This window comes from Zootoca vivipara, chromosome 6 (genome assembly GCF_965207765.1).
Source record: "Zootoca vivipara chromosome 6, rZooViv2.hap1.1, whole genome shotgun sequence".
Taxonomy (NCBI): domain Eukaryota; kingdom Metazoa; phylum Chordata; class Lepidosauria; order Squamata; family Lacertidae; genus Zootoca; species Zootoca vivipara.
Window position 1 is genome coordinate 21,677,415 of NC_142589.1, and position 11,853 is coordinate 21,689,267.

General features: G+C 46.5%; 1 protein-coding gene across 1 annotated transcript in view; it reads left to right on the top strand.

Annotated features, from left to right (window-relative positions):
• VWA5B1 (von Willebrand factor A domain containing 5B1) overlaps nt 1-11,545 on the top strand; it is a 67,017-nt gene extending 55,472 nt beyond the window's left edge. The window contains exons 18-22 of the mRNA XM_088671760.1: nt 3-116; nt 1,680-1,754; nt 3,128-3,188; nt 3,764-3,887; nt 5,183-11,545. Coding sequence (XP_088527886.1) covers nt 3-116; nt 1,680-1,754; nt 3,128-3,188; nt 3,764-3,887; nt 5,183-5,893 — 1,085 coding nt within the window. The 3' untranslated portion in view covers nt 5,894-11,545. The remainder of the gene's footprint in view (nt 1-2; nt 117-1,679; nt 1,755-3,127; nt 3,189-3,763; nt 3,888-5,182) is intronic.
• The last annotated feature ends 308 nt before the right edge of the window (nt 11,546-11,853 follow it).

The window sequence follows — 11,853 nt, forward strand, 5'->3', positions numbered from 1 at the left end:
AGGTCCAGCCCTGAAATCAGGCAGCCAACGGAATTCGGGTTCTGAGAACAGGCGGCACAGAACGCTCTCCTCTGGGCTGGGACGCATCCAGTCAACCTGTGGTCAAGATGCAGCAGGTGACCAATTGCATGGCATGAGTAAGATAACAGCATTTCCATAGGTTTCCTTTCTTTTTCTTTTTCTAAAATATATTTGATTTTTCAGTTTTCACAATATGCCGAATGCACACCTTGCAAACACAAATTTTGAATACAATTCCATATTTGACACACCCCCACCCACACACTTTTGTGGTTCCTTTTCCTACTTTAGATTTTTAACACTGCACATTCTGCTTTACTCCATTTTTAAGTTATTCTTCTTTTTATCTCAGTAATATTTTTAACTGCTTGATTTAAGTTAATACAACTTACATGCCAGAACTTTTCAGATATTCTACAAATTTCCCCCATTTTTTTAATTTAAAAATTCCCTCTTGGTTTCTTACTACATCCGTCAGTTTTGACATTTTGGCATAATCCATCTGTTTGATCAGCCACTCTTCTTTGGTTGGCATAGCATCTTTTTACACTTCTGGGCAAAACACCATTCTTGTGGCATACAAGAACAAAATTTAAAAGGTCCTTTGGAATCTCTTTACTCGCAACCCCTAAAACAGGCATGTCCAACAGGTAGATCGTGATCTACCGGTAGGTCACTGGACGTCTGTGGTAGATCACTGGCAGATCACTGGCTCCCCCCAAAGAAGCTCAACAACTTTGGCTCCCCTAAAAAAAGCTCACATTTTGCCCTGCACCCCCTAAAAATGTGGCTTTCCTCCTCCCTAAAAGAAGCTCAACAACTGTGACCTGAACCTCTAAAAAACAGGGCTTTCCTTCATAAAAAAAGCTCAACAACTTTGACCTGAACCCCCCAAAAGGGGGTAGATCACCGCCAGTTTTTAACTCTGTGAGTAATCTCAGTCTCTTGGGAGTTGGCCACCCCTGCCCTAAAAGAAAAGCTGCTGGGTTGTGTGTGTGTGTGTGTGTGTGTGTGTGTGTGTGTGTGTGTGTGTGTGTTTTCTAAAGTAGGTTTCTTCTTTAAAGGGCATAGATTTATTTTTTTTATTTTTTTTAAAAAAACCATCTGAATTCTCCCCAGGATTAAAAGGGTCCTGTTCTCATTCTGATAGCAAGAAGCTGGTGAAATTAGAACCATACCCCAGTTTCTTGAGGGTTTCCTTCCAGGGTCATCTCCAGGGATTGGATGTTGCCTCCCCTCTCCCCTGCCACCAGCCTTGCCGACTCCCTGCCTTAGCAGCGCGCAATGAGCAGAGGGTTCGCCTAAAATGGTAATTGCACTGAGCAGCGGTGGACTTGGGTACCATTGCACCCTGTGTGAGCCCAAAATTTGGTGCACCTCCCCAGTCCTCACACTGCCTTTTCCCAAAGGCAGGTAAAGAAAGCACCTGGTTTTGAGAAGTAGGTGTGAGGCTCTGTCAAGGTCCTGGAGCCCTCCCATCTCTTTCCGGAAGCTGGGAAGGCACCAACTAGGGTTTGGAAAGGAGGAAGGAGGACTCTAGGACCCTGGCAGAGCCTCACAGATGCCCCTGCACCGAGCAACCAAATCTGTGCCATGCTGCAGAAGAGGCTAACCCAGGTGGTCACTGGTTCTTGTCTCTCTCCCCGCCCCACAAGCAGATGCAGAAGAGAACAGCCTGTCTCCATGCAGTACACCGTCCTCCTCGGGATGGGATCGCTACACTTTCCCAGATGGTAAGGAACGTCTTGGAGAACCTTGTACAAAGTCAGACCATGGGATCTGCTAGCTCAGTATTGCCTACACTGACTGGCAGCAGCTCTTCAGGGTTTCAGGCAGGGGGCAGACTCAGCCCTAGCTTGCGATGCTGGAGGTCAAACCTGGCACCTTGTGCATGTAAAACGGATGCTCCACAAATTAGCTGTGGTCCTTCTCCTCAGGAGAAAGAAAGAGAGATTCCAGTCCTAAGAATCATCAAATTGTAGAATTCAAAAAGAACCATAAGGGTCACCTAGTCCAATCCCCTGCAATGCAAGAATCTTTTAACCCAATGTGGGACTGGAACCCACGACCTTGAGACCAACTGAGCTCTACCAACTGAGCTATAAAGCACTGATTTAACTAGGAACATAGAAAGCTGCCTTAGGACTCATCCAGTCTTCCACTCATCCAGTTCCTAGAAAGCATGGGTCAAAGAGTTTTGCCACTTGCCCTGTGCTTTCCAGGCAGCGGTTTTGCATTTGCCTGCTGCTTTCCCCCAGGGAAAACATACTCTTTGCTGCTGAATCAGAGCAAACAACAATTTGTGGGGAATCTAGTTCACCTCTGCTCCACTTCTGCCATAAGGAGTGGGTTTTCCCAGGGGAGAAGTAGCAGGACAAGCAAAAGTGTGGACGAGCCCTTAGACTGGGTCATATCATTCATCCATCTAACATGGCTCCATCTAACAGTGTATTGTCTACACTGATTAGTGGTGTCTCTCTGGGCTCTCCAGTCCTACCAAGAGATGCTGGGGATTAAACCTGGGACCTTCTGCTCTCAAAGCAGATGCTCTACCACTGAGCTACGGTTACCCCTTGATCTCAACATTGTGGAAACAAACTGCAAGATAATAAGTTAGAATTATTATCCCTGAGAAAGCAGGTTACCTTAGGACACAGTGTGCATTTGTGCAATCCAGTGTGACCCCCGACCTCATTCCCCAGAGAAGGGGGGTGAGAAGGCCCAGGATCATGACAACCTCAGGGTTAGGAAACCTTTTCTAGACTGAGGGCCACGTTGCCTTCTGGGCAACCTTCTGAGGGCCACATGGCAGTGAGGCAGAAGTGGGTGGAGCAATGAATGAAAATTCCATTTACAGTGGATTGGGTTGTACACAATTTTACCTCCCTCTTTCTGTTCTCTGCCCAAACAAGCCAGAGGCATTATTAGAGTACAGGGATACATTCCACCATTGCACCAACCCTCAAGAAAGGTGAAAAGCAGGACTAGGGAGGGGTGCAGCTTGGGGAGAGGGCCAGATAGAGAGACCTGCTTTGACCACTACACTAAACTGTCATTCTTCTGACTCTGGCGCCATCTTCCATTTTCTTTCTCTCTCTCTCCTCAGTTCCACTACGAAGTCCATCTGTCTCCTCTCAGAAATCCATTGAGAGCTTTTTTGCGGCCAGGTAAGGGCTGATGTTTCCATGGGCTATTTCTCCTCCAGAAAGGGCAGCGTGAGGTGAACATCTCGGGTGGCAAATGCCAAGGGGTGGCAAGGGGTGGTGAGCAGGACTTGCACCTTGCACCTCCTAGGAGAGCCTCCTAGCCTTGGGAACAGTGGAGAATGTTGTTCTGTCCTTCTGTGCTGAAGGAAGACTCAACCAGGCCAGGACCTACACTGTCCCACCTCCCAATTTCTCTGTGGACAAAGAGGATGGCAGAATTTGAGAGGTTGTTTGTACACAGCTCTAGTGGCAAGCCTTCCCCTGCGGCCAGCTGTGAAATGTTTGGCGATCTTTATTTTGTTTTAAATGTTACCCAAGAAAACTTTGCAAAAACCGGCGGGTCAAGATGTCAGTAGGGCGAATGTGCTCCTCACACAGTCAAATCTTTTCCTTGAAACTGACTTGAATTCTGTGGGGTGGGGTGGGGTGGGGGAACAGAGAAACTACTTTTCCTCAGCCCAAAGAGCATGTGCTTGACTGGGAGAGGGCAGCCATCATCTCTGATTTCTTTGCACATCCCTGTCTTGATGGTCCAGGCTCACCTTTAACAAAACAAGACTGTTGACGCGAGCAGCCCGAGGCTTTATGGGGAAATCACCCACCAGGACCAGTGAGACGAGTTTGGAAAGTGACAATGAAAACATCGACTACCTGCCCCTTGTAAGTATCGGGTCCCACCAGGTTCAGACACCGCTCTCCAAGCATTCACATTGGGATGATATATATATCAAAATTTATTCTCTTATTTTGGAGTTCTGCATTTCCTTGTGACATTTTACTGAAGTGGAAGCCAGGTATTAGGAATGCTTTATTGCACAGCTCCTGTTTCCGACGTTCGCTCAAGAGTTGTGCATAGAAATCCAATAGCTAAATAAATAACTGACTGCAGCTTTTGCACAGCCTGCAGTTCCTATGTGCCTCCATCCCTTCCACATGGCGCAGGCGCATTGATGAAGACACTTCCAGAAATAATAGTAATCCCCATGTGCAACCTTGTTCTTGTTATTTATTTCTTAGATGCATTGGTTATTCCGCCCCCCCCCCCAGGGGTAACTCAGGGTGACCTACAATATATAAACAAACAAAGATATATCAAAACGGATATAAACGAAAACAAGGGAAATCTAGAGGGCAATCCTATTTTTAAAAGGCATGATTAAAATATCCCACCCACTGTGGGAGGCCTCAGATAATTAAAAGGCTAAAGCCTGGCAAAAATAGTGTCTAATGATGGAGCCAGGTGAGCCTCCCAAGGGAGTGCATTCCATAAGCAGGGAGCCACTACTGAAAAGGCCTGTTCTCATATTCCCACCCTCAGGGCCTCCCAAGGATGAGGCACATAGACACAGTCTTCATGTGATGGGAGAGGAGACCCTGGAGGCATTGGGGTCCTGAGCAAAAGAAAGCTTTATAAGTCAAAACCAGCACTTTGAATCGGTCCCAGAAACTAATTGGTAGCCAGTGCAGCCGGGCCAAAATTGGTGTTATGTGCTCAGGCCATCTTGCCTACCTTGTTATGATCTGAGTATTACTTAGTTGGCTACAATCCTGCTGGTCTAGGGTTTCTTAGGCAGGGCCAGCCCACCCATGAGGCAGGCTGAGTCTCTTGTGGCAGAAGCCCAAGAGATGGGGCACCCACAGGGGCGCCCCACCCCTGGCAGAGAAGTGGCACCAGCTTATCCACTGAAATCTCATGAGATCTTGTGTGCTCTGTGAGATCTCGCTGGAACCTGCTGCCACTTCACAAGCACGGCCACACAACCCAGCTAAGGGAAGCTTCAGTGGCGGAGCGGCGGCAAAATGGGACGTGTCGGCCCTGTTCGTAGGAGACTGAACACACCTGTCAACTGTTTAGCTCAGTATTCTAGAGAGTTCCAGCACTCTCCATTGCGACCACCTGAGTTCCTTGCCTGTTTGGGAATCCCAAAGGACCATGTTTTCCCCCCTCCCCTCAGGTGTCTCTCCAGCTTGCCTGCGGCTCCTTCCTCTTGAACAAGGCCTTCTGCGAGGCCATCAACATCCCCCTGGAGAAGCTGAAGTGGACGTCTCCTTTTGCCTGCCACCGCATGGCCGCCAGCCCCTCGGCTAGCTCCTGCGCCTCCAGGAGATCAGCCACATCAGAGGAAACCAAGAGCTCCGAGGGAACTCAACCACTGGACAATGTCAATCCCTTGACAAACAACGAGAGTGAGTCCGGCCAGGCCCGCCATTTTGCCAGTGGTGCTGTCGAAAGTCACTCCGGGGCCCTGAAGGCTGAGAACAAGCTTTCTCCTCCGGCCATCACCATCCAGCGCTTCTCCTTTCCAGAAAGCATTCCATCGCCTCAGGAGTCACAGGCTGACAGCGGGAGAGGTTCTGAGACAGACAGCTCAGAGATGCAAGCCTGGTTGGTGGACATTGAGCTCCAGCAGAAGAATGCACCAGAGGGAATGCTGTGGGCCACAGCCGTGGCCCTAGCCTGGCTGGAGCACAGCTCTGCCTCGTACTTCATTGAGTGGGAGCTGGCGGCAGCCAAGGCCAGCCTGTGGCTAAGCGAGCAAGATTTCCCCGAAGGCCGCAGCCTGCCGGCAGTGAAGGCAGCAGCTCAGCAGCTCTTTGTGTTGCTCAGGCACTGGGATGAAAACCTGGAGTTCAATTTGCTCTGCTACAACCCTAATAATGTATAGAGAGGAGGAGAGGGTGGGATCTCAGGAGGGAGGGTGGGCGCACAGTGGCGCATTCACGAGCCAGGTTACAACCTACCAATTACTGCCAGAAACACCCCTGCGTGTTGGGTTGAGTTCCGGGCTGGGAATTTCAGGCCCGGAGGTCATATGCAGCCCTTCAAACATCTGGCCCCTTGGGGCTCCTCACAGGTCACGCACCCCGCTGACCCTCCTCCTGAGCTTCCTTGAGCTCTTTCACCTGGTTGAAATGTGTTCTTGGACTGTGATAACGCTTCTTGCTTTCCTGGATGCAGAGTTGTCTATGTAGAACCTCTCTGACTGCTCTGTTTGGACTGTAGACTGTTGCACAAAGAGAAGGAGTCCTATCTGTAAGCCTAACCCCATCTACCACTGCCAGGTAGCCCCCAGAAGGTTGCCTCCCAGAGAATGTGGCCTTCGGGCTGAAAAGCAGTTCCCTGCCCCTGGGTTCAGTTTTCCCAGGCAATGATCAATGCTGCTTTCAGAGGCTGCTCCCCACCCTTGCAGCCTTGTATCCTCTGCCAGCAACACACATTTTCTATAGAATCATTTAAACAGTGGTAATATTATGCATCCTTTTCTATCAAGTCCCGAGCTTGCAATGTGCATTGCCATCTCCTGCCTAAGTCCTGTGATGGTGGCTAATATTATTCCCATCTGTAGATACAAACCGTGGAAGCTCCCTTAGCCCATGGGCTCCATCCATCCCATTCTTGAAGACACCAGGGATGAGCAGCAAACTTCAGGCTCATGGGTCCTACTCCTGCTCTTGGTTTATTAGGATGCCGGTGAATGTCAAAGTCCAGCAATCAGAGTGTGAAAGAGTGTCAGGGGAAGGGCAACATGTGCCTAGAATTAAGGAACAAGGTGCTTCTTGGCATGTGCTCAGCCCAGAGGTGTGTTTTTACCACCAGATCGAAACTTACAGTCCAATTCCAGACAGAACTCCACTCCTGGTTTTCCCAATAAACTTTCTTCATCTCAGCAGCTTAATTTTTAGAAGAGTTGGATGTGGAGAAAGCCTTATGTTGTTATTGCCCTGTTGTTAAACAAACCCTCACAGATCTACTGGAAATCACCTTGAGATCTAACAGTAGATCTACTTTCTGCCCACCCTGGTCTATGTTGGCAGGGAAGCAGATCACCACGTTTCCTGGAAGTGCTGGGGATTGCACCTAGGATCTTTTCCAGAAAGGGCACCTGCTCTACCACTAAGCTACAGCCTTTCCCCTATATAAGCATCGGAAGCTGCCTTCCACCAAGTCAGACCATTGACCCGCCTAGCTCAGTATTGTTTTCTGCAAAATGTAGGGATGATGTAAAAATCTTACGCCGGTACTGTAGTGACAAATTCAGAAGTGCAGGGTTCCCTTCGTGTTAATCACAGACATTCCCACTTCTAAGATTATACGACCTTCTAAGATTATACAATAATCTTACAAATATAAAACAATAATAATTAGGTGTGCATTGCAGTGATAAATACAAATCTCCATTTGTTGCTTTTCAGCTGGATCTACTATTTTCTGTGTCGTGTACGTTGGGAACTGATTCAGAGTGCTCCAATGTGTTCTTTCAGAGTGGCTTAAGCTGTGTTTACCTTGACGTTTCACTGGAGCAGCTTGTGTTGTCAGTGTTCCTAAATGCTTAGCTTTGGAGCATACAGAACAACTTCTCAATGTTCTTCCCACACACCTTCTCCAGAGTGACCCTAGGAGCTAATCCTCACTGACTGGCTGGCTCAGCTCCTTTCACACTTATTGGTTCCAATCAGCACAAAGGGTGAGAAGACTTCTTAGTGGCTAAAAAGCTCCCCTTTCATGTTGATTGGGTTGGCTCTAGGATGCTGGGGACACAGACCCTGCTGCGGAAATAGTAATTTTGACTGCAGATCACTACACCACTGTAATCTGCTCTGTGGGAAAGAATCCCATGGAGGCTTATAAGCAGTCAATGAAAACAGAACATTCCCTGATCACAGGCTTGGCACACAACAGAAAAGGGAACATAAACTTCTTAAAGTTTAATAGCACCTTTTATAATAACCACTTGAGAACAGTTTAGGGGTTGGAAGTGCCTGATGGAGCTGGCCTTTCAGTAGAGCTGATAGGGTGAGTCCTGCTTCTCATCTCTCCTACTAAGACAGCCGCTGGCATGGTGAGGAGGACAGATGCAGATGTACAATCCCACCAAAGTTGGTTTTGAACAGTCTTTTTTTATCAGCACATTCCTGCACACTGGTGATGCAGAGGAGGTGAAAAGACTAATGCTGCAGCACAAAAACTTCCTCCCACTTTTCTTTTGGAGGGACCGTCCTTTGTCAACCGTTGATAAAAGGAATTGCATCCAAAGGGAAGATAAAATATTGGTTGTAATGGGTGGGCCAATGGCTTTTTGTTGCGTTTACTTTCAAGGTGGCTGAGGGCACCTGGGAAGGCTGCAAGTGATTTGGAGAAAGAAAGAAAGACAAGACATTCGCAGCCCTTTATTTCACTCTGCAAATCATCACCCCTTGTGATTGGCACTCTGCAGCCCTCCCAAGTGCCCACGCTTCAATTAAAGCCCAGGGAAAGACGTCATGAAGTAACTCCACACATGAGGCTAGGAAGGACGGGCACCCGGGGAGGCTACAGAGCACAGAGGAAAATGTTTGATGTAAAGAAAAGCATACATAGCATGCTTACATCACTAAGCTAAGCTCAAAGCCCCATATTTACCAAAATTATAAACTGCCCTGAGAACCAAGCAGACAAACAGGGGGAGAAACCTTTTGAGAAACTGAAGGGCAGGTTTTGGCACAACACAAGAAAGAACACAGAAAGCTCCCATATATTGAGTCAAACCATTGATTTTTCTAGCTCAGTAATGTAAGATGAGGAAGTTTAAAACAGAGCAGTGGAAGATGCCTAAGCCACCAGCTCTATTTTGAAAACAAGACTAGGTGATTCAGAATTCCCAATTATTCCAGGGAAAAATTCAGACTGGGAGAATTTCAGGAGCCCTCTGCCTGCCACTCATCTTCCAGCCCTTCGGTTCTGCCCCCAGGGATGTGTCCCATCTCTGTTGGAGTGGGGTTTTCCACCGAGCTGTGTTTATACCGCTGGGGAAGTGTTAGCAGCTTCATTTAGTTGTGTCAGTCCACCAGGTGGCCTCTTTCAATCATTGTTCTTGCTGCTCAATGTGATGATATAATGATCTAATGTCCGAAGTGCCTTCCGGATGTGATCACGCCTGCTGTATCGCTGACGCTTTCGACTGTGGTGCCTGGGCTTTGCATTTGCCATCCCATGCTCCCAAAACCTCGAAAGTGAAAAAATAATAATGATGAAACCTTCTCTTGCCTTCCTTTCGTTTTCATGTAGCAGAGTATTCCTGTGGGCTAAACTATATTTATTGCAGCTTGCACAGTTTTGCGTGAAGTCGAGATCAGGCACTCCTCTGCTCAATTTAAACTAGAGCCATTTTTTGTAATTAAGCAACAACAACCCACAAATTTAAACTTTGGTGTCTGTCCTCCCCCAAATGTTTTGGTTTTCTGACTTTCTGCTCAGATTTTACTTTTGGAATCCAGCTGGAAATTAATAGAAGAAGAACTTGATTTCTTGCCCACCCGTCACCCATGAGGTCCTGAGGAAGGTTACAACCATATAAAAAGGCAACATTAAAATCTGTTAAATGAGTATTTCACTCTCCAATGAAATACAGCCAAGAGTACATGAAAACCTTACTCTTGTTGATGGATATGAAGCATCAGCTTGCCAGATTCAATGGTTCCTATGCTGCTGCTTTTTTCCAAAATAGAAGTGGAATTTCCATTGGTTCCATTCTTTTTTTTTTTACTTAAAACAAAACCTTGTCATCAGCTCCAGAGCTGGTACAGATTGTTGCCCTTTTCCTATGGGTCCAAGACCTTCCCTAATTCACCTCCAACATGCCCCCTTTTACCACCATGGAAACACTGCTGTTCATACCTCTACATCAGCAGATCTTTCTGCCAACATGGAGGGGCTGATCCAGTCCAGTATCCTGTGTTTACAATGCCCAAACAGATGAGAAGCCTGCATTTAGGCTATGAGGGCAAGAGCCAACCCCTTGGTGGTCTCCACAAACTGGTATTCAGACACAGACCGGGTTACTGCAATGCATTCTACCTTTAAGGCTGAGCTGAAAGTTGCAGCAAGGGCAAAATGCAACAGCTAGGTTGCCGTAGGCCAAATTTATGGTCTAAGGCTGCCATCCTAACTTCATTCACCTGGTAGTAAACTCAACTGAATTCAACAAGACTTACTTATGAGGAGACATGGTTAAGATTGCGCTGTTATAAAGCCTTAACAACTCAGGACTGGAATAGCTGAAAATCCACTTTTCTCTATATCCATGCCTGTAATGGATGGGACTCTGTCCTCTTTACTGTTTCGACAATTGCCTACTACTCTGTGCTGCAAAAATGGTTTTTCTCAGGCCTTTCCCAAACTCAATTGCTGTTTTTAGTTTGCAGCTGATCTATGATCTATGAGGATTTTCATTATGCTCTCTAATTCTGCTGTATGACTGGTTTTATTGAATGTCTTTTTATGCACCCTTGCTCCCTGAATAGATAGTATATACTGAGTGTTTTTTTAATGTTGTCTCTTATGCTGAAGATAGTCCACATAGTAGCTACCGGTATTATGTGTGCTACTTAAGTAGTAGCCTCTGGGAGCATCATAAATGCTGCCCCACCACCAGGCATTGCTCTCTGCCAGCCAAGTGGCATTACCACAGGTTCCCATCACTTTCAGCCAGCCCAAGCTGATTTCAGGATTGCCCCCTTAATCAGAAGCATTTCTAAACCTCATTTAGAATAGAGCTGTGATCAGTTTCCCTACTTTCAGTTTACTTGCACCACTTCTTTCTTTCTTGCTATCTAGGTTACCAGTTCAAAGATATACATTGATAAAACAAAACCCCAAAAAGAGAGGTAATATTGATGCCAATGTACATCTGCTCCCCAAGATTACTTTTTTTGTGTAGTGTTTTCACCAATTCACAATGTATCAGTAAAACACCACATAAAAAGAATCTTGACACAATCACATGCATTTGTGTTGCTTTTGTGTAGTGTTTTAGCAATGTGTATGGCCCAGTGTTGTTGAGGAGGTAGAAAGACACAAATGGCTCGAAGGAATGGAAAGCTGTGTCAGATCCTGCACGCACGAAAATGTGGAAACTTAAAGACAGAACAAGAGATGATTCCTAATGCACTGGATCCGTTATGGAAACCAGATCAAGTAATTCAGAACTTCAGAATTTGGGGAGAAATTTACATGTGAATAATATCAGAAGCAACCCAATTCTCTCTCTCTCCCCCTCCAGTAACAGTCAATAGGAATACTGTATCAGGGAGCAAATTATGAATGGGGGTTTAGTGAGTGTTTTTGGACACACAAAAAATGCCTCTCCAAATTGTGTTTTGAATTCTAGCTGGTGTGCTTGCTTGCTGGAGGAGCAGCTTAGTGAGGGAAGGGCATTGTGCAATATCAGCAAAATGGTGACTGCATGGATTATTATTTTTCCTTTGGCTGGTTTCTTGTGTTGGTTTTCTCTTGTGGAAGCTTCGGTGTCGCAATAAAACCACAACTCGCTGCAAGAAAACCTTTTCTGTGTTGGTTTGTAAGCATGGCGAGGCTGCACTGACAGAATCGATGCACTGCTCCCTCATCGCCAGATTTCGGCACCTCTCCAAGAAGAGGTGGAGCCCTTAGGGAAGGACTTTGTGGTAAATGGCCAGGGCCCCACTCAGCAATTTTCACAGAAACACCTTGAAGCAACTTATAAAAGCATATATTAAAACAATCAATGACTCATCTATTATACGGTCAGGGACCCACTGAAACAGGACGGAGTAAGAACATGATCATTAAAACATAAACATATTTAAATAACATACAATACAAGGATAA